Source organism: Trachurus trachurus (assembly GCF_905171665.1).
Source record: "Trachurus trachurus genome assembly, chromosome: 3".
In the NCBI taxonomy this organism is placed as follows: domain Eukaryota; kingdom Metazoa; phylum Chordata; class Actinopteri; order Carangiformes; family Carangidae; genus Trachurus; species Trachurus trachurus.
Window position 1 is genome coordinate 12,115,449 of NC_139893.1, and position 25,833 is coordinate 12,141,281.

At 40.4% G+C, this 25,833-nt stretch overlaps 1 protein-coding gene across 2 annotated transcripts in view; it reads left to right on the plus strand.

The window, feature by feature from the left end:
- The first annotated feature begins 1,379 nt into the window (after positions 1 to 1,379).
- Positions 1,380 to 25,833, plus strand: part of nedd4a (NEDD4 E3 ubiquitin protein ligase a) — a 29,127-nt gene continuing 4,673 nt past the window's right edge. The window contains exons 1-19 of one of the 2 annotated variants that reach the window (XM_084001151.1): positions 1,380 to 1,984; positions 3,383 to 3,456; positions 4,721 to 4,799; positions 4,906 to 4,944; positions 5,169 to 5,222; positions 18,151 to 18,201; positions 18,635 to 18,696; positions 18,874 to 18,976; positions 19,669 to 19,832; positions 19,912 to 20,041; positions 22,272 to 22,439; positions 22,613 to 22,696; positions 22,930 to 23,049; positions 23,318 to 23,521; positions 23,839 to 23,916; positions 24,107 to 24,161; positions 24,273 to 24,331; positions 24,522 to 24,587; positions 24,750 to 24,979. In XM_084001151.1, the coding sequence (XP_083857277.1) occupies positions 1,937 to 1,984; positions 3,383 to 3,456; positions 4,721 to 4,799; positions 4,906 to 4,944; positions 5,169 to 5,222; positions 18,151 to 18,201; positions 18,635 to 18,696; positions 18,874 to 18,976; positions 19,669 to 19,832; positions 19,912 to 20,041; positions 22,272 to 22,439; positions 22,613 to 22,696; positions 22,930 to 23,049; positions 23,318 to 23,521; positions 23,839 to 23,916; positions 24,107 to 24,161; positions 24,273 to 24,331; positions 24,522 to 24,587; positions 24,750 to 24,979 (1,868 nt within the window). In that variant the 5' untranslated portion in view covers positions 1,380 to 1,936. Of the gene's footprint in view, positions 1,985 to 3,382; positions 3,457 to 4,720; positions 4,800 to 4,905; positions 4,945 to 5,168; positions 5,223 to 10,667; positions 12,594 to 18,150; positions 18,202 to 18,634; positions 18,697 to 18,873; positions 18,977 to 19,668; positions 19,833 to 19,911; positions 20,042 to 22,271; positions 22,440 to 22,612; positions 22,697 to 22,929; positions 23,050 to 23,317; positions 23,522 to 23,838; positions 23,917 to 24,106; positions 24,162 to 24,272; positions 24,332 to 24,521; positions 24,588 to 24,749; positions 24,980 to 25,833 lie in introns of those variants that run through there. The other variant, XM_084001150.1, reaches the window with a different exon arrangement.

Genomic DNA, 25,833 nt, shown 5'->3' on the forward strand with positions numbered 1-25,833 from the left:
TCTTTATGTAGGAGTGTTACAGTACTACATATAGATAAATGCAAGCAGCACTGTCATCCATAGGGGGCGCCATGAATGAGGGAAGATGCTGTTTTTTTAATGTTTAACTTTTATTGTCTACTATTGCAGTAACATATAGGCCTGATGTCTTATGATCTCCAATCTTCTTAATCTGTCAAAATAAAGTTAACACTTGCGTGAGATTCATCAAGAGGTGTGACCATCAACTTACCGGTACACGTTACCGCCCATGAGTAAATGAAGATAGTGCGACCACATCCTCATACCAACATGTGACCATTACACATCTCAAAACTAAATTCTGATACAGTAAAGCAGAGCAAAAAAAACTGTAGAGATTTTTGTGAAGGTATTTCAAACAAAACAGTTCTTAACACAAACATAATAATACAATTCAAACATGTCTGACCCTTGTTTGTACACTATAAATACAGCTTTTTTGTTGCTGTTAGTAAATCTACGTACTATGAACAGTCGTAGTGAAACTGACTGAGATAGAACAGGGACATCAGGTCACTGACTTTACCTTAGTTATACTCCTTCCATATGACACAGATCAGTATCAAATCCAGTAAGAGTGTAATGATGTTTTTCCCAGTATGCAGCTGTGGCCTCTCCAAAGTTCCCACTGAAAAAGAAAAAAACATCCAATATTGCACAGATATTAGAGAAATCAAAGCATAATGGGTAATTCATTAGCAAAAGTTAGGTTTTGATAATCCCAGACTTGCCCTGCGACTCAACTTGTTTGGGAACCACAGGACTAAACTACCTAACAGCCAGAGGCAGGGGCGCCGCTAGGGATTTTGGGCCCCATGAAAAGAATCTTTACAGGGCCCCCAACACAGCAGCGAAATTTTTTGATGCTATTTTATATACAATTATGCATTTTGATGGTATTTTTGACTATCATTACCATATTTGTGAAAGAGGAACAACATGACAGTTGACATGTACAGTAGGGGAAGAACTGAGCACTCAATGGAATACAATGGAATTCATTTTTCATTTCCCAAAACAGATTCACCTTTGTAATGTTTTGAGACTGTAGTAAAATGTATTATTATTGCAGGCGTTGATGTTTCCAAAACAATAAAGTTATTGTTACCAGGACATTGAAAATAAAACATTTGTGATTATATGTTAGTTAATAACTTGGTGTCATTTTTACTGTATTATCATTTCATCATCATTAGGGGCCTCTCTGGGCCCCTAGAATCCGTCTCTTTAACCCCCCCTTTTCGGCGCTCCAGGCCAGAGGTGTATGTGATAGGTATAGGTTACTCAGTATACTCAATGAAAATGCATTAATATTTCAGTAAACTATAACTATAGTAGTGATGTGATACAGCCAGTTACTCACCTAAAAAGCAGTAGCTATGCCCACTACAACACCACTGCCAACAGCATTTAAGTAGTTAAACAAAAAGTTAACAACAATAAAAAGTAAACAAATCTTATTGCACAATTGTTTTGGCATCTGTTGAATGTAATATAAAATAATTAACTACTTAACTTTCACATTACTTTTCCAGTACTTTTCCAAAGCTGTATTGTCAGGGCGAAGGTAACAAACAGGGAGAGAGGAGGAGGGGGAGGAAACAAGAGGAGGAGGAGAAGTAGGAGGAAGGAGGAGGAGGAAGAGGATGGATAGAGCAGGGATACAGTGAGGGAAGACGGTGTCACAGTTAAGTGAAGGGTCAGGTTCACGGCTCCTACCAGCGTAACCTTACCCACACACATACACATACGCACGAGGAGGAATAATAGAGGCGTAGTAACCGCACGCGAGGCGACCGTCGTTGGCCGGACGACCGTAGTCAACGTCTTCTTCCTTCTTCTCCTTCTCCTCGTTGTCCGCTCGCTGTCTCTTTCTCTCTGGGAGGAAGAAGAAAAGGCGGGCGAGGAGGATATTATGATGGCTGCACTTTCTCCACAGATCCGAGGACTGCCCGCAGACGAGGTAAGATAATAATAAATCCGCTCCTGTCACGGTTTTTCTCCCCCTTTTTTTCTCTCCAGCCGTTAACGAGGCTGCTGCTCATGTGATCCAGGCGTTAGCCAGATAACTAGCTCACTAGGCTAACTGGCTAACAAGTTACCGTGGTTCATGTATGTGGGAAATGTTGTGAAGTCGACACAGTTGGAGCTTTGTCTCGGCTACTTTTGTGATTAAAAAAAAAAAAAAAAAGTCGACGAGATTTACAAGTCGTGACTTTTCTATCCGTGACTTTTTTTTTTAATCACACTAGAGCTCCAGCTGTGCACTGTAGTTTATCAACCAGGAAACCCAACGACAACAGGCTTCTGACAGGCTGTTACCGCCTCCCTCTCTCCCTCAGTCAGTCGGTACTGAGCTTATTTCCCGTCCTCTTTCTTACACACAGCGACAACAACAATAACCAAACTCTCAAATATCTCATTAATAATAATTAATACTGTCACTACTAACCCTGGGATCCAGGCGCCAGTAACGTTATGCTTTGGGGGCCCGTCGTTGTTGTGTCGTTTCTATAACTTAGCACACGCCAGATCGATTATTGCGAAATCTCGTGGTGATTCACTAACTTAAGCAGTAAAGGCATAATAATTGAGGCTGGCTATTGACAGGAAATGTGCATGAGAGCCAACAAGTACTGTCAGGACATTACATCAGTGTCTCAGAGTAAAGTAACACTGATTGTACTGGGGGGGTGTGAACAGCGAGCATGTGACACTGACTGGACTGACTGATAATATACAGTGTATGGATGGACAGAGGCACCTTGTTGCGTCTACATAAGGGCCATAAAACCATGAGGTCATTAGCTGATGAGTTTGTTTTGACTAAATGATATTTTTTTGGCAATTTTCAAGTAAAAATGTCACATAATTGTGGTTTGTTGCGTCTCTCATATGAGGATTTTATTCTTTCACATGTCACACATCATAATAAACTCAATATCTTTGAGCTTTGAATAGTTGGACAAATGAAACAGCTGTTTTGTTTTACTGTTTTCTGGCATTTTCCTTACAAAATGAATAACGGTAAAACTGATATGTCATTGGTTGATGTTGTGTTAGTGTGAAAATGTATGTTGATTGTATGTATTGTATGTATATTGTATGTTTTAAATATCTTATGATTGATTTATTGACCAATCATCTGAGCTGTAATCAACACAGAACAATATTACCAGACAGGCACTGCCACTGTGTAACATCACATCAGAATTGAGTGTGGTCCTAATTTTTAGCATTAGTTCAATATCAGCACATCTTGTTTCATTGTTTATTTGCTTATCTCATTCTTGAGTGTCCATGTCTTGTGTGGTTTTTATTGTTCATAAATTTAATAGTATTTTTTATTTATCTTTTTTAGGATGACACCAGAATCTTAAAAGTGAAAGTCGTCGGTGGAATTGGACTGGCCAAAAAAGACATTCTTGGAGCCAGGTAAGTTACTTGTTTTCTTTAAAAAACTACCTTTGTATATGTGGTGATCATGCCCTGTCATTTTTTTTGTCTTATCTGTAGTAAGGCTCGACAATCAGACATTGCTCAAAACTCATCCTCTAAACTATAATAGTGACAGGAAGTTGCTGTTTGTTGATTTAAAGACAGTGATTCTTTTTATTAACAGCAGCCATTTGCCATTGAACCACAAATAAGTTTGTTTCATTAGTCTGTCATTTCCTGATAAATCCCATTAAGCTCTGTGTTGTTCACTGGCATATCTAAACATTTGGTTTATTGTGTAAGTACTGTATTTTTGTATTATTGGTTTAACTAATGGGCGAGAATTAGTTTGTTCTACTATTTTCAGATCAGGAATTTGCTATAAAAGAGGAGAAAATCCTTATGGTAAGGCAATCTCAAGTGAAACAAATGAAATGCACCATCAGCCTTACCAGGAATCTTAATGTAAAACACTCAACCGAAAATGTTTTCCTGGTAAATGTTGCGCAGACAGTGTGGTTTTTTGCAACAAAGGCATTTCCTCTAAAAGCAGGAATTGGGAGTAGGCTACAGTAAGTGCTGAATAGGTTAATCAGCATGTTGTTGGGAGTTTTAGTAACAACAAACAGTTCGTGACATTTCTGCCTTAATGTCTTGGTTATGACCTCTTAAAACCTTGTTTTTGTGCTACTTGTAGTTTTCTTTAAAACTCTTCATTAAAACCTCTCCATAACCCCGAATCATATTCTCACAATGTCATATAATCAAGATTCATGAAATAGTGATTCTGTCCGACTGTATACTTATGTTCATTCGGCTATAAGCTTAATCATTCATGTTACATCTCCCTGTTTTGTCTCTGATGTGATAAAATGACAAATGACAACTATTGCTGCAGACTTAAAGTGGCACTGATCCTGGGTAATGGACAATATAATTGATGGCTGTGGTTTTTATAGCGTCACAATGCCTCAAACGATTATAAAATAACAACTGCAGTCAGGTTTGTTTCGAGCATGGAGTAGCTGGACCCATTATGTTAATGTTTCTCGAGTCTGAGTGCAGGCCGTGATCTGATCAGAGAATAATGTGTAGTGTTTTTCTTCCCTTTGAAATCAAGTAGTGACTCGCAGCAGAACAATCACATAAACCACTAAAATGCAGAGAGCACAGAAAGTAGATAACAGTGCATAACACTTTGAATCTTTCCAGATGGATGTTCACTCAATGTGTCTAAATGTTTCCCACTAATTTCTTGCAGTGATCCATACACAAGGCTGTCCCTCTACGACCCCGTCAATGGAGAAATCACTAGTCTTCAGACTAAAACAATTAAAAAGGTGAGTAAGTGAATATCAGCTCTTTCAGCTATGGTTGCTTTATATGTGGTCTTGTAGGTATTTTATTCTGATGCAATTTTTATACGTCATCCCGTGTTACTTGCAGACACTGGACCCAAAATGGAACGAGGAATTCTTTTTCAGAGTAAGTGAAGTTTGAAGTCAATAACATCAAACATATTTCGCTCTGTTGCTGTGTGAATGTCTAACCTTTTAGTGTAGTGTATGTTCCAGAAGATCATTGTGTTTTTTTTTACAACAAAGACCTAAATTAATTTACTTTATGTAATCATATTTAACTATAATGAGTCACATTGTTGGTTGAACCCAGCATTGCATTTTTGCTTTACAGTTTATGTTACGTTTCAGGTTAATCCCAGTAAGCATCGTCTGCTCTTGGAGGTTTTTGATGAGAACCGCCTGGTGAGTAATTAAGTTGTATTCAACTTCTCTGTGTATAAATTTAATTATACTGAACTCTTGGGGCTGTAGCTTGTTGTGCTGAGATATCAAACTATAAATGTTAGGAAAAAAAGGTGGTTAACCTTGGTAAATAGCAGTTACAATTACAGAAGTATGTGTTTTATGAACTGAATTGTTCTTAAAAACAAGCTCTTTACTGACGGGTCTACTGGCCCCAGAGACTATTTAAAGAGCTCCTTTGCTTTAGACTGACCCGTGGTAAGTGGTGGTGTAACATTGATTTGGGTGAACAAACATCCTGAAACCAGCAAATAGTCTGACGAAGGTTTGGAACTTTGGATACTCCAAAGTCAGAGCACCTGCATACAAAATAATGTGTCACTTTTCTGTAGATGAAGGTATCCTCCAGTCAGTGTGCGCTTTTCATAACTGTAAATACGGGCAAATCTGGCAGCCTTAAGGGTGTTGTAAATGCTGCCGCTTACACTTGTTGAAGAACATAACAAGAGTTGTATGGTACAAGTAGATAATAATGGATCTATTATGTGTAGAGTGGTATGTAGTAAATCGGTTTGTCATGACACGTATACATACTGTAGGGTGTGTAGTTGTGCAGTTTGGGTGGTTGTGTACTTGTTGATTGAGTTAAGCGATAGTCAACCGCCAGTGAATAAAGATGCCACTATCTACTGGTGTCCTCTTATTAATTGCACAGTTACGTGCTGTATCTGTTTAGAAAGGAGTCCTTTGATTGGTTATGCAGTGCACACAAGCATTGAGCTGTTTCAACCCCAGTGTTGCCCTCTCTGGTGCCCTGCAGTTCTGTTTGGGGATATCTTTCAACCTGTCTTACTGGTTAAGTCTGCTCAGCAGCAAGGGAGGCTGTCAGAAGAGACAAGTGACAGCACAGCTATGTGTCAGATGTCCAGTTGTGTTCATTCGTACAATATGTCATATTTCTACAACACTGTGCAGTAAAAAACAAAACCATGTGATTGTTTTGCCCCACACTCTCTCTCTCTGTTTGTGTGTTGTGTCCTTGTGAAGTCTGTTTTCCCTCTGGTTCGTTTAGAAAGGAGCGTATGCAACGTTGAACAGATGCAGATGAACATGTTTTGGTGTAGATTTGATTTTTGCAGTACCTCAGTAGGACACGCACACAAAAAAAAAATAGTCCACAGAGTCACATGCATGCACATATAGACCAAGTAAACGTAGCTCCCTCTTCACTCTGTTATTTTTAGTTTGAATGTTTCTAGAATTTGTCACCACGTCACAGGGTTAACAGTCACGTGGTAAAACAAACCCGGGTGTGACTGAATCAAATCTGCCTCGTCATTCTCCAGGTGGATTTGGGTGGTTATTTGGAGGGTGTGTCAGTGCTGCGAACGTGTTTCTGTGAACGTGTGTGTGTGTGTGTGTGTGTCTGGTATTCTGCCAAACAGAAATGCAGAGAGCAGCAGACAGGAAACCTATTTCTCTCACCAGGCAGCAGAGCAGAATGAAACTGGGTTACCCCGTCGTCCCTCTCACAAGATATGACGTATGCTGTTTACCGGTCACACTGATAAATCCTACTAATCCACATTTTGACCTTTCACCTAGTGCCATTGTGAGTTTCCTGTAACAGTACCATCAATCAGCATTTCAACAAAGAAATATCGAAGCATGGCCTGGCAGATATGTGTGATATTTCTTTAGCAGATTTGAGGTTTTGCTTTTTCTTACACTTTCTCTTGTGCCACATTTAGAGTGCATTATGTCCTCTCTCTTTCAGCCCTTTGTCCAGACTAAAATGGTATTTTTATCCACCCCTATATGGACCTTTTCCAAATTGGCCTCAGTGTTGTGAAAACACTGGCTTGGTATTTCAGTGTGTATGGGGTAAATCACACAAATCAAATGAAACAAAACAACCCTCCTGCTGTACAAAACAGAAGGTGTAATAGGTGTAATCGGCCGACACTGTGTGTGTGTAGAATAGACAGGGACACATTTCCTGTAATCATTGCTGTCATTAATGTTGTCATTCATCTGTGTTCATTGTGATTTTACGTGAACAGCCAGCTGCACTGACTGTCCCACTTCTCACCACATGTTGGCTGTGATGAGTGAGTTTGTTGTTTGCCAGCTAGAGATGATGAAATGTAGCTGTTCTCTTGTTGTTCAGGTATTTAGCTGTAAACAGAGGCCTCCACAAAAATGACCTGATGTGAATGTTATTTTCAGGGGAATACATTTAATTATGTCATACCACATAAATGTAAATAGGTAGATGCTATGAAAGACTTTTACTAGCAAAACACTTTACTGTTATTTTGAGAGTGATGATGAACATTGCAGCTTCTGATCAGTCACTTTGTAAATGGTAGTTCAACACCTCTGCTGCTTGCCGATCAAGTTAGACTGTTTAGAGAAGGAGGAGAATGAAGACTTGAGGCTACACCTCCAGATACACCCTGCCGGCTTGAACCGTTGTCCGTTTTATATTATAAAGTACTTTTAATTTGGCACAGGTACACTGTTGCAAGTCTTTTTCTCTCTTTTCGATCACGTTCTTTGGACCTCCAGATACCCCAGAGCTTCTTCCTGGTTTCAAGTTACCTCACCACGATGTGGAGACATACTCACAGATAGTAGTAGACATCAAAAACAAAAACTTGCACTTTGGAAGATGTCATTTCAGAGCATGGATAGAGGTTATGAACGTAACATCACCATATGCAAAACCTGCTGTGTTTACCGTCTCGTCCATGAATTCAAATAGAGAGGGTGGGGTAATGGAAACACTGACAGAAATTGTAAACAACTGTTGTCCAACTGTCTGCACAAACAGATTCACAAAGAATTCAGGAAGATTTTTTTACAGACAGCTGAATGCTAGAGGGGGAAAAGGAGCAATGGTGCTTTGCAAATCAAATCCACTGTTTCCTGTAAAGAAAAAAAAGGAAACACATGGTCCAGACTTATGCTGGTAGTCAGACCAGTCCTCAGACAAGCAGAGTATGAGGTATAGGTGACTGTGATCAGGCTGATAAGTTTAAAAGTTTAAAAATAGAATCAGGCATCTACACATCTTCAGGCTGTATTCAGTGCACTTTATGCCACAGCTATACAGTTGGATACATTTTACATGAGAGGTGAAGAGCCTGATTACCTTGTAGGTTTTTAGTACAGTACGTACAATTCATAAAACAATGACAAAACAAATAGAACAAACCGTTACAGTAACAAGGACATTGGATTTACATATTTTTAAAAATGGTAATGGTCCAATTCGATAGTCTGTGTTTTATTCTAGAAAGAAATTAAGTAAGACACCAGTGAAAGTTCAAGTTTAAGGCTCCATAGGAGGCAGATCACAGTACTTGTACTTATGTTTTTTTTTGGCTTTTTGCCTTTATTTGATAGCAAGCAGTAGAGATAGACAGGAAACGGGGAGGCAGAGAGAGGGGGAATGACATGCAGGAAAGGACTGCCCGACGCGGGATTCGAACCGGGGACGCCTGCGTTGAGGACTGTAGCCTCTACGTGGGGCGGCCGCTCTACCCACTGTGCCACACACCGCCCCAGATCACAGTACTTAATCTATTAAACATACACATACAGTAATCCACAAGGATGAAAATAATAACAGTGGTTAATCAGATGATAAAGGCAGCGGTCAAAACATGTGAAGGTAAAAAGAAAACCTTACTTTGTCTTTAACGAACAAGAACATTTGATAACTCTGAAGACATAGGCTAATGAACGTTTTCAGTAGTTAATAATATTGACCTTAATAGTTATTGAGAATGAGTAGTGGCTCGCCGAGTTGCAGCACGTTGATCACAGAAAAACTGAACAGCTGTACTATATAGGACATACAGATAATGCTCCTGAAAGGTCACGCGGGGAGTCAACGAAAGATTCTTGTCAATATTTGGCTCAACAGATCCAACAGGACAGTGATTTCCAACGCTTACTTGTCGTCATCATCATTAATCATCTTGCTTCATCACTGAAAGTTGTTGTAGTCAACAGTAGCTTTTTATATCCATAAAATCTACAGCATTGCATTGTTACATAGTGCACATGTCATGAGCACCACTTTTTTGTTCCATTACTAAATAGTGGACAATGTTACACAGTCTTAGCACTATTATAGTAGATAGAAAGATGATTTCGGACAGAGTCTGGGTGTAGCAACGTCATTTCAACTGCTATTGACCATATTCACAGCGTCGCCATCTTTGCTTACGTCATCATTCGGGGTGGGAAGACTCACATAACGTTACCGTTAACGTTAGCAGTTGCAGCTAATGCCGACTTACTTAATTCAAATCAGTTTAACCCAAATGTTGTTTTACTTATATGTATATGGCCTGATGTCCCTTCGGACGTTAACAACCCATGCCCTCCTTAAATCTGTATCAACCGGAAAGCAATGAAAGGTTATCAGACTCCCGACATTTGTACGGTTTGCAGTCTGGGACGCAGCAGTTACGGTTTGTTTACCCACCCCGAGTGATGACGTAAGGAAAGATGGCGACACTGTGAATATGGTCAATATATCTGTGTCAACTAAAACCAACTGGTGGAGAAAAATAAAATATTTCTTGCCATAATTCTACATTCATAGAAAGTTGTCTGTGTGGTGCTTTGTATGACTGGTACTGGTTTAATACCTGCTTACCAGCTGCTTATCAATACCAATATTGACGCACTTTTTAATGACATTCAAACGTGTTGACGTATCATTATATATAGCCTTTCCTTTTGTGTTTCCTTTGGGCATGACCATCGTTTGGTTGCAAACGCACGTTGCACGTTTTATTATCGGCACCTTACCTAATGACTTGGCATAACTGTGTGGTGTGCGTCACCCATCTTATCTTATAGCTTTCGCATCACCATCAATTATCCTGCTTTGGGCAAGATGAGCAATTAATATCCAGTCATGAGGTTTCCCATCAGCTCGTGGTGTTGGTTTAAAAAATAAACGATGAGGTCCACTGCAGACGTGATGTGTCTTCTCTGGTGAATCATGTTTTTATCCTGGCGGTGCCTCTTACTATTAAACATTATACTGATTTGGTAGCAGAGTAATGTCCTGAAATAGGTCTGTCTGGCTCAATAGGCTGCCATTAATAAATACTAGGACTGTCAACAGCCACGGAGAGGAAATCAGACCAGCACTGACTGTTACATGAGGTGTCATGTAACAGGTGTCATGTCACTGTCAAAGCAATCCCAGTTCTTTGTCATTCTTATCTGTCCACTGTAAAGACCAAAAAACATTTTATAGCTTTAGTTCTTCTCTTGCGTTTAATGACTCTTGCCGTTGACAATTTTCACAGGCTATGGAGAATTTCTTATGTGCCTGTTGTGCTATTTTGCAGCCCAGCTTTTAGTTTGAATCAGAATTATGTTGAAAGTCATTCCCTTTGATTTCCTGTAATTCAATAGCAGTGGGTAAAAATATTTGTGGGGGCACCAAGCAGCAGAAACATTAGAAGCAGAGTTGCAGCAGGAAGTAGGGTCTTGAGTGAGTGGCCTGAGGCAGATGTAACAGTTTGCTAGAGCTTCAAGTCTAAGATGCAACGCACAGAGCTACCATGTTGTTGTTCGTGTTTTTTTGTAGTTTTTTCCCCCCCCACTGGGGTAAACAGGAGTGAGGCGGCTGGGAAAGACAAGCTGTTAGGTATTAATCTGACTGGGACTCAAGAGGTACATTTAACTAGCAGCTAAGCTCAAGTTGTAAAAACAGATCAGCACTGGACACTGTCCTTTTTTAAGATTCAGTGTTGTTTTGTTTACCATATAGTGTTTGAGCTCCTTAAAGGGGCTAACCTACGGGAATGCTCTAGTTTCAAAGGTCGTATGTTTGGGTCATGCCTCCAAACAGAACCACTGACCTCCTCTGACTAAAAGCTGAGATCAGCCTGGAGAGGAATGTAGGTTGTCACCAGAGCTATTTTGGCAATGTACAGCCGCTAATGATTGTGATCACAGAGCAGAGCTCGGAGCAGTTGCTTTGCTTTCCTTTTTTCCTACCAGCAAGTTTGATCATGCAGCTCTCACTGGCGCTGCAGGGATTAGAGAGTTAAACGAATGGCACGTCGGCTCCGCTTGCATTTTGCGTCAAGGAGAAGCAACACGGACCCTCTGTCAGAAAGCCTCAGCAGCCATGGTGAGGAGCGTGGAGTCAGTGTGTCAGCTCGTAGCCCCACAGAGAGTCTGGCGCACAGCTCTGTCCACTTGAAGGTGACTCCTCTGTCACCAGACTATGCTAATTTACAGCAGTACTCTTCAGTATTCATACCCAGGGTTAACACCGGTGGATGCAATAAGAAGAGCATTCTGCAAATCTCGCTTCAGCCTTATGGTAAACTTGATGGAGAGCTGAATGGCGCTGTAGAGGATGGAGACCAGGGAGGTACTGAAGGAGGAGCAGGCACTGGCTCTGATGGAGGCTCATGCAGCAGCAGCATGGCCAGTGATGCCGGGTACTGTAGCAGCAACAGCATCTTTGAACCAGAGGCATCAGAAAAGCACAGGACCACCCAGGAGAGGAGTCTACTCTGCCGCTGCAAGTCCAAGGTCCCACTAAGACGGTGCTCTTCCTTGGTTATATTTCCAAAGAGCCCCTGTAGCACCCCACCTGCTTCCCCTGTGAGTCCAGTGGCTCTACCTGCTCTCCCACCAGCGAGGGGGTCGCATGACGAGGAAGTGACTTGCAAAGGGTCCACCACGACGGCAATATGTGGCTACCATCTCCCAAAAGGAAGCTGTTTAGCCGGAGACACCAAGCACATGGTGCAATTTAATATTCCTTTACAGGATGAACCAAAATGCAAAATGGAGGACAGGAGTAAAGTAATGGAACTGTCATCAACTCTAGACAGATCTAATCGCCACTCTAGCAGCGTGCTGCTGCACTTCGCCCACCAGAGACCAATAATATCCGGGAAGGGAGCTACAACCACAGCGACTGTCAATATGGAATACCCTCCTGACCCAGCCACACAACCTGAGAGTGTACATGAACCTCACAAAAAACTGTATCGTAGTACTTCTGCTTGTTTGTTCTCCTCGACGAAACCATTGGAGAAAAACCATAACGTCTGTTTGTACAGAAAAGGCCAGGAAAGGGCAGAGGAAAAGCACTGTCACCATGCCATACAAAGGAGCTTTTCCCTGGAGGTGCCCTACGCCAACACTGGAATTTCATGTCATGTTTCGAACCCAAAACTTAGCAGCCCTTGCTCTCCACATGTGCACATTCATTTGTCTCCTTGCTGCCCAGCTAAGTTGCCCAGCTCTGTTACTAATTTAAGCTCAAGCCACAAAGTGAATAATACATCAAAGAGTCCAGGTCAAAACACCAAGGTGAGTGTGAAATTTCTTGACTGGAATTAGTTGATGCTGCTTGGCCACCGTGAATGAGCCAGAAAGCCCAAAACCAAACATTGACTTGACTGTTTTTTTCCAGATACATGAAATATAAAATCTTGTTGAACTGGTTAAAGCAGGTTACATGTTGCTTTGGTTCGACTGCTCAGGTCTACACATGTTAAATCCATAAATTGGTGATTTGCTAAATTTCAGAACTTAGATTTTTTGATGATAAACCAAAATCAAGAGATTCTTTTTCTGGCATTGGATAATTTTTAATATTGAAAAATAAGCTGTGGTAACATTGCTCTCCTTCACTGTTGCCGCCATTCAAATCCTTAAAACTCTGTTTACTCAGTGTCGGCCATTAGGCTCACCACAAGCTAAAGCGACATTCGGTAACTGAGAAGATCGCTACAGTTAAGTCATGCAATTAACAAGCCCAATGTGGACAAACATTCAGAGGTTTTCAGTTACATTACAGTAAATCCAATTGCATACTGGTTTCCAAGAAAAACATAAATGAGAACGAAAAGTTTTCACATTGCAAGTTTGTTTATCTGTTGTGTATGAGTGTGAACTCATCCTCAACTTTAGAATAGTTCTCCATTTTTATTATTCTGTTAGCGCTATGAGTAATCGTCTTAAGTATTTACCCGTGCTAATTTTAGTGGTGGGAAAAGCAGTACCCCTTGCTGATATAAATAAAGTGCCTCTGAAATATTCCCCCTGACTCCAGATAGTCTGGTGGTCTGTAGCACTGCCCAGTCCCGTGGATTCAAATTTAACAGCATGATACTAGAGCAGCGCACAGTCATGTCAGCCATCTGTGGACATGGTGTGTGTGTCTGTGAGTGTGTGTGTGTGTGTGTGTGTGTTGGTGCTGGTAATGTAATGTAGGCAAGATGGAAGCCTGAGCCTTTCCCAGTAAAAGGGGTGGTGTGTTCCTTCCTTATGGGTCTCGCTGCCAGGCAGTGTTTGTGAAGTATCAGGTGTCAGCCCCCCACCCCACCCCTGCATTTAGCAGGTTGTCAAGTGAGAAGTCTCCTCCAGTAATTAGCCAGTTCACTTACTTTTTAAATGTCTAAATTTGCTTTTGTAAATGTAGATTGTATTGTCATGCTTTAAAACGCATCCAAAAGTTTCACGGGCGACAAATAGAAACAAGTATCAAGTATATTACACCTGTATTTTTGCACTTTAACTTTCATGTTCATACTGTAGTCCTTCAAGCATAGTTAGTCCAGTGTCATGTCACACACATCCCTCTTGGAAGTCTGCATCAAATACTACACACCTTCGTTAACATTGGTGCCCATTCACAGCGGAGCAACAACAGTGTGATTCAGACTCTTAAGGTGACTTTAATCAAGTACATGATCATTTAAACAACAAGGAAACACATGCAAAAGTGTTTCTCATATCTTTTAAATGAAAATATTTCAAAGTAATTGGTGCTGACTTCATTGACTTATGTGGCTAAATGAGCTTTGTGTTCGCAAATTAGTCACCCAGTGCGTACAAATCAAACAACGTTTAAATCCAATGTTTTATATCTACCAGAGAGAATTTTTGATTTAAGATGATAATTCTGTCAGACGATGAGGAAACGAAAACAAAATTTACCCTATCCCTAGACCTACAGTATACAGGCCAGATGTTTGTGTTGGTGCTGGTTTCTTTCAGGGTTATTGACTTGTTCAAATGCTATTTCAAAATCAAAGGAAAAAACAAACTGTTTAGCTGGACTATGTCACTTGTGATGCATCTGGCTGTGGTGTTTAAAAAGAATCATGTAATGGAAAATTTTATGAAAATTTCAGGTCTGCTGTTCTTATCTGCAGTGCCCTCATAACCTCTTATATCATGTCACGAGTAAATGAACAACCAGCTTTGGCCACAGTACCTACACCAGTAGGGTGAGAGTGAACCAGAAATCTCTTTGCTGTTTGAATCACCCCAAAGTTTATAGCCTTACAAAACCTAATGAAGGTATAGGCTAATTTAGCTCTTTAATAAGTGAATGATCATTCACTTAAGAGGTTGTGGTCTCCGGAAATTTTAATTATGCTAAATTTTGGGCCAACAATTAATTCCAGGATGTAACATTGAACATAACCTACTTGCCATTGTTGACTATCCAAGTTTTGAAGTTTTGTGCCACTGCCGCAGTGTTTGAAGTGGGGGGGTGGGGTGGGCGGCTGCATTTCCTTGTTAAAGCCGGAACTCAAATTCCTTTAAAAGTGATAACATGGTTTAAAGAGATCAGTCACCCATTATAACAAGACAGGACAAGGTCAAATCCCGGTAAATGGCTGGACCATGTCATAGTCATAGGCTGTTTATATTCTGTCTTATGTCAGCCCTTTATCCGTTAGCTTCTCTCCCTTCCTCTGTTCCCACATATACAGTATTAAAAAAAACAGTCCAGTTATCAATGAAGCAGGTCTCATTCACATGGTTTACTGCTTCTGGTGTCAGATACTAAAACAGGTTTGAAACTCTGACTTAAACGTGAGACAACTAAGTGTCATCGTCTTCCAAGTAATTTGCAAGCTGCTCTGCTGCTGTTTCATGTGTGTTTGTTATTTCCTTGGATCAAACTATTGGTTCACCAGTCCTGTTGTTGTTGTTGTTGTTGTTATCAGCAGCCGTGGTCACTTCTATATATTTTTTAGTGTCCAGGGTATATATGCAATAGCAAGTCATCTGCTTAGATCACAGCTAATATACAATATTGTTCAGAAGGCGCAGGAAAAGTGAACTGCATGGACACTGCATTTGTGGAACTATGAAAAGTCAGTCATTTGTGATTATAGGGCTGGTGCAGCCAAAAAACAAAAAAATTGTCCTTTCCCCCTCATGCTCAACACCAAGCTTAAGTTTTAGGTTTTAAACTGTTGGTAAACTGGAATATAGCCTGCAGTCAGGAAAAAACATGAAGTCTTTCTTCATTTTGGCGTTAAAATAAATATGCTATGTTTATATATTCTCCTGCAGCATAACAAATGAAGGTTGCAGGCAGCACAACGTTAAGTGTCTGTCTCCTGCAATGAAAGCAAATGGTTCCAGGTCTGGAAAACCAGAACCTCGTCTCACACCAGTTTACATTTTTGACTTAACTTTTTCACAACAAACAACAGAGGCCCTCACAGCTCTGGCAGTCTCATGAGCCAGCTTTCATTTCCCTGCTAAGCATGTTTGCCAAAATATTACTTTTCTTTAGCTTGCTTTATGGCACCGCTCCATTAACATTAGCCGTGTAGCTCTTAAGAAGTTTAAGTTTCACAAGCTGCAGTCCACCTGTCAAAAGTAGTTTGTCGTTGCCGAGCTGAGATGGATATCGTTTAGCTTTCTTTCAGATACCAAAACATGTGTCTGTAGCCGACCGTTTGCCACGGCCTCTTTCAGTATGGGGTCAGCGCTGCTTAATGCCACATGCTAAACTGAGTCGCTTTTAGTGTCACATGACTCTTCGGGGATGCTCTGAATGATTTTTCATCTATGATTATCTTTTTTATCTTGGGCAGTCTTTTCATTTGTCCTACGTATCCTCTTACTCTTTGTTAAGCTTGGCCTCATCTCACCCTGCAATCCAGGAAGCTTCTGTCTGTCAGAGATATATGAATGGTCTTGTGAGGGTTTTAATCAGCAGGGACTTCTGTCAGCATTAGCCTTTAGCTCCATATCAATTTCTGTTTATGAGTTGAGGTTATTAAGCTGTGGGGTCAGTTGCCCAATTAGTCTGTGATAGTGCAGTTTGGGTTTGATCATCTGAGCAGAGTGTTACATGTTATGAACGACAGTAGAAAATGGTTTAATATTGTTATATTGTTGTTATTGTAAACTACAGAATCAGTGGGTGACGTGTTCTTGGGTTATTATAAGAAATTCACTGTGGTTTTAGAGTTAGAGGACCTGGGCAACAATGTTATGATATGAGATAAGTCATGCAGACAACATGTGACACACTGAAGTTCAGCAATGTCCTTTTATTGTGTCGCATTTAGTCGAAATGAGATATTCATTTTCTCCTCATTACTCACATTAACTGTTGTGATCATACACAACCAGAAGGAAATGCGTGACTATGTTCTATATGAAAACACTACATATACTGTTTATACTATATATACACTTATCTATCCCCAGTTCACTGGTCGTTGTAGAGGCCATATGTAAATAACACCAATATATACAACAAACTTTGACGTCCTTTGACTGACCACTCCTGTGGGATGTGGAAAGAAATATATCCAACATTAATGGCAGTAGTACTGAAGCTTGAAAACAGATTCTTAAAAATGTGTATTTTCAAGGTCCTCACTTTCAAGGAAACACAGCAAAGTGTACAAAGTTTACAGTAACTCACTGAAATGGAAATCAACAGCTTGCAAAAAAAAAAATAGCAATATAACAAACACATAGAGCATAAATGGAAAGGGAAGGCAAATACACATTTTTAGCACATTTCTAGTGTTTTACATGAATGCATTAAAATATTTAATATTTAATTTATAATTAAAACTGCATTTAAAAAAACAGACAAATTATAAAGGGAATTTGAAACTGAAGTGCTGCTTAAAGAAAAATCTGCACATTTTTCACTCATTTTCAATTTTTTGTTATTTGCACTTCTACTTTGTACACTATGATCTCCATTTCACCAGAGTGATTTTCAGTAAGTGCCGCCATGGAAGAAGATTTAATTCCCTAATCAACCAAATTACAAGCAATCTGTAGCATAGATTTAAAAAAAAAGAAATCATCCCTGGACCACCAGTGACCTCTGCTCATTAAACTCACTCTAAGAAATGGGACCTGCTGTTGTAGTTAGAATTTGTCGCAGATACTTGAATGGGTTTCATGAATGTAAATGTTATTCTGACTGGTCACTCCTGATGAACATGTAGCGTTTGACCTAGATTGTATCACTGTTCGTAGTCACACTGTTAGAAGTACAAAGCCAGGACAAAGGAGTCTTCCGTCTATATTTGCCTATGTAAACGCTCTATACCACCGTTACACAGTCTGATCTGCTGGGGTGTTAATTTGGTCGCAGAGTTGGCTCTCACACTGCAGAGTGTTAGCCCTCTCTGCCTTCAAGGCTGTAACGGCTGCCGTAAAGGCACGCAGTGAATGTGCGACGCGTTCAAAGCAAAGACAATTTATCTGACAAATGCTTCATTATTTTGGTCACAGCCTCTCTAGCACTAACACAGAGCAGCCATTCACTTCTGGGCTGGTAGTCCGGGCTACATACTAAATATATATGGAAATAGACAAGAGTCAACTGCCTGACATTGTTTCAAGTAGGAGAATGGTGCAGTGTTAGTGCAGAGGATAAGAGAGAGCTTCGGTCTGTTCTGCTGTCTAATGATGAGGAAAGTTTACTGGAAAGAAGGGAGCACATTTCACAAGAAATAGTGAATCATAGATAGATGTCCTGACACAACAGAAATAGGAAATTAAATATCACTAAAATCTTTTCTAAAGATGGTGTCATGAAGAGCAGATAACAGTGACTGTTTTTTTTCACTCTCTCTGTCAGACACGTGATGACTTTCTGGGACAGGTGGACGTCCCCTTGAATCAGATACCGGTGAGTCCTAGGTTGCAGGAAATCCTTGTTCTTTTGTTCTTTGCATGTCATTGTCTCATTGTAAGTTGAGTGCATTTTGTTTTTGCTGTACCTTTTTTTTTTTTTTTTTTTTTTTACTGTACATGCTCTCGACCTCAAATTCACCCACACTGCCATTTAAATATAAACACGAATACCCTTAGTCGAGTGTCTGTTCCACATCGTTGTCTATAGTTTTGGAAACACAGTCGGTCATGTTTATGTTACAGCCTTGCTTTTGTTTTATTATAAATACAACACCCACATTAGCCCACATGGTACACTGTCATTGTTGTTAAATGTAATAGTATCTTTAAATATACTTTGTTATGATACTTTGCCAAGCAGTAGGTTTATTTTGCAGCTCTGAAAGTGTTAGAATTAAAGTTTTTTTTGTTTCTTGTTTGTTTCTCAGACAGAAAATCCTAATACAGAAAGGCCATACACATTCAAGGATTTTCTGCTTCACCCACGAAGGTTGGCATGATTTCATTGTTATTTAATTGTTTGTTTTTTTCCTGTTTTACATTCCATTTTTACATATATATTTATTTGAAGGAACAATGATAGGCCAAAGTTCATATTTTATTCTCAATCATTGCTGACAGTATTTATTTCTTGCTCGTTCAAAAACGTATTCTGTTTCTCATGCAGCCACAAGTCCAGAGTCAAAGGTCATTTACGTCTCAAAATGACCTACCTGCCAAAAAACTCAGGCTCAGAGGAGGAAACAGCAGATCAGACTGAAGATGCCGACGTAAGTTTGGCTAATATCACACACAAACAAATATCACTCATCACCCTCCTGTAACTGAACCAAAGCATCATAGATTTCTGTTCACGGTCCTTTATGAGTTTACAATATAAACCAGATTCTGACATTTTATTGTTGTATATTTACCCAGAATAAAATTGAAGGTGACCGTAAAAAGAAAGGCAACCTCCAAAATAGCTATGGGGTATTTTTTGCAAGATTTTGTTTTCTTTACTTGCACGTGTATTTGAGTCACAGCAAGTGTGATCGAACTGTAACTGTGAACAATATAAATTCATTAATACAATTCTGCACATTTTTACTCAGATATATAAAAAAAAATACACTGATGCATGTTTATTAGCTGCAACATGACAAGGATCATATTGAAAACACATACAGAATCTTGGCATTGTTATTGTATTCAGCAATCAATGGTCACTAGTAATATGAGCTGTTTGAGATTGAATTGCATTGGTAAGTCGATGAATCCATTTCATATTTAAACCACCGTGTAATTTTCTTTAGAATGAGTTTCAGCCAACTGAAAGCTCTAGTCCTCATCTGAGCCAGTGAACTTTCCCCTGGCTGCCAAGGCGTTTTGAAAGCGTGTAATTAAGCAGCTGGTTTTAGGATATTATCTCTGTCCAATTGATGCCACGCCGAATTTAAATTTTTCAAAACATGTTGTGCAGCCTGGTTGGGAGCTTCTGGAGACTCAGGACATGTCTGGGCCCAGGCAAAGCCAGTTGCTGCCCCCTCTGCCCCCTGGCTGGGAAGAGCGTCAAGACAACCTGGGAAGGATCTACTTTGTCAATCACGAGAGCAGAACCACACAGTGGCAACGACCCACAATACAGTAAGACTTCTCCCATGGTCCAAGCAAAGATACACCACTGTCATTGGTGGTACAGTACTGATGTGTGTGTCCTGAACAGGGACAGTGATTTGGAGATGCAAAGAAGACAGAGAAATAACACGGACGTGGAGCATGCATTTATTACGCGCAGGCAGATTTCAGACCCTGATGAAAACACCGCACAGGACACCACACAGGAGTCTCCTGAGGTAAACACAACTTTTTCTTTTTATAAATTTCCATTATTGTTGAGATCTACCTGTTTGGTGTCATTAAGCTCATTATCGTAATTTTATGACGGTAACTTAAAGAGAAACTATGCAGGATATTTCCCGTGGCTATGCTACCTTTTTACCTTAATTAAAAACATCTGGAGTAATTGTGATGGTCAACTACATGACTTGTGACTTGTGAATGGAGGCTGTCTCTCTGGTGTCTCACCTGGCCGCCGCCCCGGTGTCCCAGCTCTTGTCTCTGCGGCTTCGGGACACAAACGCACTCCGTTACCTGCAATCTTTTGTTTATGAAAGTTAAGACTACACAAACATACAGGTTGTAACATCGTGTATGTTATATAACGTTATCCACCGCTCCATGTATTGATTTTTCGCCGGCTTCATTGTAAACAAATGCACATGGCCTGGGAGGAGGGTTAGCAACACAGCGGAAAAGCGACCAAACTTGCATAGTTCTTCAGCTCAGTTTTATTTAATGTCCCAAACGGCATTTTGGGTTGCAGCTCATAGGATCACAGAAAAAAAGCATTAAAACATAAGCATAGAAACGCAAAATGACATAGAAACACACATCAGTATAAATAGCATGTGCACAGACAAGGCACTGTATAAGATATAAGATCTAGGATAACGCTGTTAACTGTTAGTCAGGTAAAGTGTATAAGTATAAAGTCAGTATAAATAAAGGCAGCAACTTTAGACTCCAGAATTAAAAAGTAAAAACCCCACTGTACACTACCTGTGCAGCACCAAACCACAAAGACACACATCTGGTGAACATAGAGGGGAATTTAATGGTTTAAGTGCCAAATATTTTCCCTCGGGAGTTGGTAGAGGCAGAAAACAAAGCTACATGGAGAGGAGAGTGAAATTTGGGCTCAAAGAATAGAAGAATATTCACATATCCTGTCCACAACACAATAAAAAAAATGCTTATTGTGTGAGGAATGGGGGAGGTTTGTTTTGTTATCTCTGCAGTGGCAGTGGGGGTCATAGCAGCGTAGTCCAGAGGCCTGTACTGCAGAGCTCAGCGTCCTAACAACTGCAGTCACGCACATGATGATGATTATCAGCTCAACTCAACTTTCCTGAGTGCGTTCACATAAAAAGGAGCAGTGTTTGCAGCATATGACCTGCCGTAAACAGGGACTACAGCCTGGTCTTTAGCAAAGTGCATGGAGCATTTAAGCAAAATACAAACTAACTGCTTCAATGAATTCTTGTGGTGTGAATCCGTTCAACCGTTTCAGTTGGAGGAAATGAAAAAACCTAACTTTCATTTTGTTTCAATTTATTCCATTCATGGTTTACATGATTGCACATTCAGTATTTACATGATGTACACATAATCACCATAAATGAAAAGGAGCAGGATGAAGAAAAACTTACAGTACCTGCCCCTTTCTATAGTTATAATTGCATTGGCTTAGTATCAACCCCAATATCATACACTATTTCAAAAAATGAAAGATGATGAAACAATAGTAACAACAAGAAAACAACAAACAACAAAATAGCAATGGACACAGCTCGTCTATCTATCTTTTTTCCCTTCTTTTTCTCTTTCTCCTTTTTTGTAAGCACTTATTTTTTCTTTTTTAAACATTTCTTTCAATTCTTTTGCAACAAGTGCTGGACCTCTGTGCTTCAATCAGTCTCTGTTGTAGGATGATGATATACAAAAGCTCAACGAAATGGCTTTGACACATCATTAATGCTCTGTACTTTATTGTTGCTTTATCTCTTTTCTTTTCTTGTCATGTTTCTTTTTAAATGTTCTTATTTTCTTTTAATGTTCCTTCTTTTATTGTGAAGCACTTTGAGCTACAATATATTGTGTGAAATGTGCTTTACAAATAAAGTGTATTATTATTATCTTGAATGCATCCCTCCTCAGCAGTGGGTTACAGTATATGTGCAGCTTGAGTTACCATGGTGATTTACCTTGGTAAGAAGTGAGCCACTGTCATAATAATAACTCCAGGGTTAAGATTTGAACCTCTTAGACCAGGCCTCTGTGGGAGTTTTAGCACAAGCACTTGAGGAAAACCACTGTCAACAACACTAAACAAACCAACATGTAGGTTTGCCACAAAACAGAGCTGCACTCCGACACTGCACACATAAACTGGTTAATTCGTCATTGCGTCATGACCTTGAATCACCTCACCGGTGTGTCCTCTCTCTCTCTCCAACCTTGTAGAGCTGGGAGGTGATTACAGAGGATGAGTCCACGTTGTACCACAGCAACAACCAACAGCCAATGTCACCTTCAGCCCAAACGCCTGTGGAGTATCACTCCTTCTGTGGTGACCTGAGAAACATGCAAGTTTCTGCAGCCACAGCTGGCGAGCAGCGCACCTCCCAGACGGTGAGTCATTGTTGTGCACAGCATAAGGTTCTGGTTACCAAAAATTAGAGGGGGAGAGACTTTTTTAATGAGATTAATATGAACCATGAGCTTTCACAGGGAGTGGAAAGTATCTTTGCATTAATTGGCCAAGTGACGACTGTTGTCTTTCAAAATGTTGCCCTGTGCTGCAGGATCACGCTAGTAATTCAAGCCATTCCAGTCTCAGAGGAAGTGCCCAGACTTCAGCCAGAGAGGAACATCCTGTTAATCCTGTGGTGAGTGTTTCAGTCTCTGTTGAAATGACCCCTCCCCCCATTCTGTGTTTTCATCAGCATGTTGCTGTGTCAGTGTACAGACAAAAGTGTTCAAGTCTCACAGGTATTTTCTTCAATGGTCAAGGCTTCTGTCACTTCCTGTTGTGTGGAAGTTAAGAAATAGTTTTCATTATGCCATTGAGCTTGAGGTTTTCAGTTTTGATCACTGGTTTCGTTTTCATGTCATTCAATAGCCGTTTCCAGCCGCAGCTGGGCTCCCTCCAGGCTGGGAGGAGAAGAGGGACAGTAAAGGAAGACGCTACTTTGTCAACCACCACAGTCGAATTACGACATGGACACGACCCCTCATTCAGGTACACAGCAGGCTTTTTTTTTTAAGTATTTTTGTGCCTTTAATTGATAGGACAGCTGTAGAGAGACAGGAAATGGGGAAACAGAGAGTGGGGGAATGACATGCAGCAAAGGGCCACTGCTGTGGCAAGGACTATAGCCTCTACCCACTGAGCTAAATTACACCCCACAGCGGGCTTTTTTATTTATACTGTCATACAGACACCTTGCATGTCATTTTTTATACCTTTTTAACTAAAATCTAAAGATATACTTTTTTCTTTTGCACAGAAAACCTCGGAGTTACCAGCAGCGCGGAGTGGTGCAGGTTCATCCCAAAGCCCCACACCGCCCCAAATTGTGTCCCCTGAGGTGTCTCCTCAGCACACCCCAAGTCCTGAGGGCACGTCAGGCTTGCCAACCGGATGGGAAGTTCGCAGCGCTCCCAATGGAAGACCCTTCTTCATCGACCACATTACAAAGACGACTACCTGGGTGAGAGAGCAGCGCACATTAGAGGGCTTCTCTCTCTTTTTAATATCCAAGTGATGACGGCTCTCTCGGGGGAGCAGCTCCTCTAATGTCCCCTCGTGGCCGATTTTTAAAGAATGTCAGTAGAAAAACATCCAGCAACAGATGCAAAGCCAGTAGTTTCTTATTTCCACAACAAGAAAGCATCCCATTTAACTTATCTGAACTTGAGTTATGTAAAATATGTGAATAACAGAGTCTCTTTCACTATCTCTGACTTTCTTGTGTGAGCATTTCCTGTTGGACTGAAACAATGCCTGTCTTGTTTTCCTTTCGAACAGGAAGATCCCAGGCTTAAGATTCCTGTACAGATGAGGAGGAGACCCTCACTTGACCCTTCTGATCTCGGTGCTATGCCAGTAAGTTAATCAATTACAGGAAATCATCTACCAATCAATTGGAAAACATTGATCATTTTAGATCTCAGGCAAAAACGTTGAACAATGTTCCTCAGTGTGCTCAGTGTTGTTATATACGTATTACCAGACCTGACAGGGCAGTCTATTGTATGTAATAGTCTAAATGCACCTTTTTGTCTTCATTTCGCAGCCTGGTTGGGAGGAGAGAGTCCACACTGATGGGAGGATATTCTACATAGATCACAGTGCGTCAAACGTTGAATACTAAAAAAAGACATTTATGACTCATTTGATAATGAATGTCTTCTCTGTTATTTATTTATATATTAATGGCCTCTGATGATTTTATTTCTTAGACACCAGGACCACACAATGGGATGATCCCAGATTACAGAACTCAGCTATAACTGGACCAGTGAGTATCAATGTTACATAACAGATCATCCTTCAGCAACATGTCATTAGCATTTCTTTATAGATTACAGATTTCCTGTAAATATTGATCTGTCATTTCTGACCATTATTCCCATCATTGACCGCCGTGTAGGCTGTTAAATCAAGATTGATGTTCTTGTTACTGAACATGCCTTTTTTGTTTATTATAGGCTGTGCCTTATTCCAGAGATTATAAACAGAAGTATGACTACTTCCGGAAGAAGCTGAAGAAACCAGTGAGTGTCTTCATAGGGCAGCTGTTGTTTACATGACTGGTGACTCTGCCTATTATATTTGGAAAGAAAATCGTCGCTTGCTTTTACCTCCAATATCAGTTTCTCTGTCTCACTTTCAAATATGAAATTGATTCCTAATGATCTTAATATATTTGAACCTAGGCTGACATCCCAAACCGCTTTGAAATGAAGACGAGGCGAAACACTGTGCTGGAGGACTCGTACCGACGCATCCTCTCAGTGAAGAGGCCAGACTTGCTCAAAGCACGACTGTGGGTGGAGTTTGAGGGAGAAAAAGGGCTGGACTACGGTGGCCTGGCCAGAGAGTGGTTCTTCCTCATGTCCAAGGAGATGTTCAACCCGTACTATGGGCTGTTTGAGTATTCTGCCACGTAAGTTCAAAAACTTGTCTACCTTCTCCGTCAGTCTCACACATTTAGTGTCTGAGTTTTATTGTGGTGTATTTTGATATTGTAACTATTTTGTGACCGGTGGATGTCAACTAGTTGTTTCATTTTTCATTCATTGTTTATTATTTGACAAGGACAATGCACATTAATGAACACTTGGTGACGCACACATGACGTCATGTAAATATGCTGGATTTAGCTCAAAGCTAATTCCCATCCATAGTCCTCACATTTAAAGACGGACAGACATACCATAAAAAACAGTTAAGGAAGCTACCTGCGTAAATTCTGTATAAGAGAAAACAGAATAATAGCAGCAGTTACAACAATAAGAAAATGGATAACAACCTGCATAAATATAAGAGACTAGCAGCAGTTATAGCAGTAAGAAATAAGAAAACAGATGACAATGCCATGCAGCGCTGCATGGCATTGTTATCTGCATAAATATAAGAGAATACTGAATATTTGCAGCAGTTACACAATAAATTACAATAAAGAATAGGATACAGTAAGAAAGATGTTTTTTGAATGCATTAAAAGTGGGACTGTCTCTCATCGGGGTTGGGAGACTATTCCAACATGTACTGCCCTTAACAGTTAGAGAGTTTTGGCCCATGTGGCTACATCTGAACTGCACCTCACAGTCACAGTCCCCTCTGGAGGCAGATCTGGTGCTGAGTGTGTGGTCACTCCATCTAAAAAAATTCCTCCAACGGGGGAGGGGCCAGCCCGTTGAGAGTTTTATAGACTTACTGTTAGTTGTAAAGATAACAGTATAGCTAATGAGTGTTAGCACAAGAGACCAACGTCCTACTCAGTGTCAGGCCACTCTG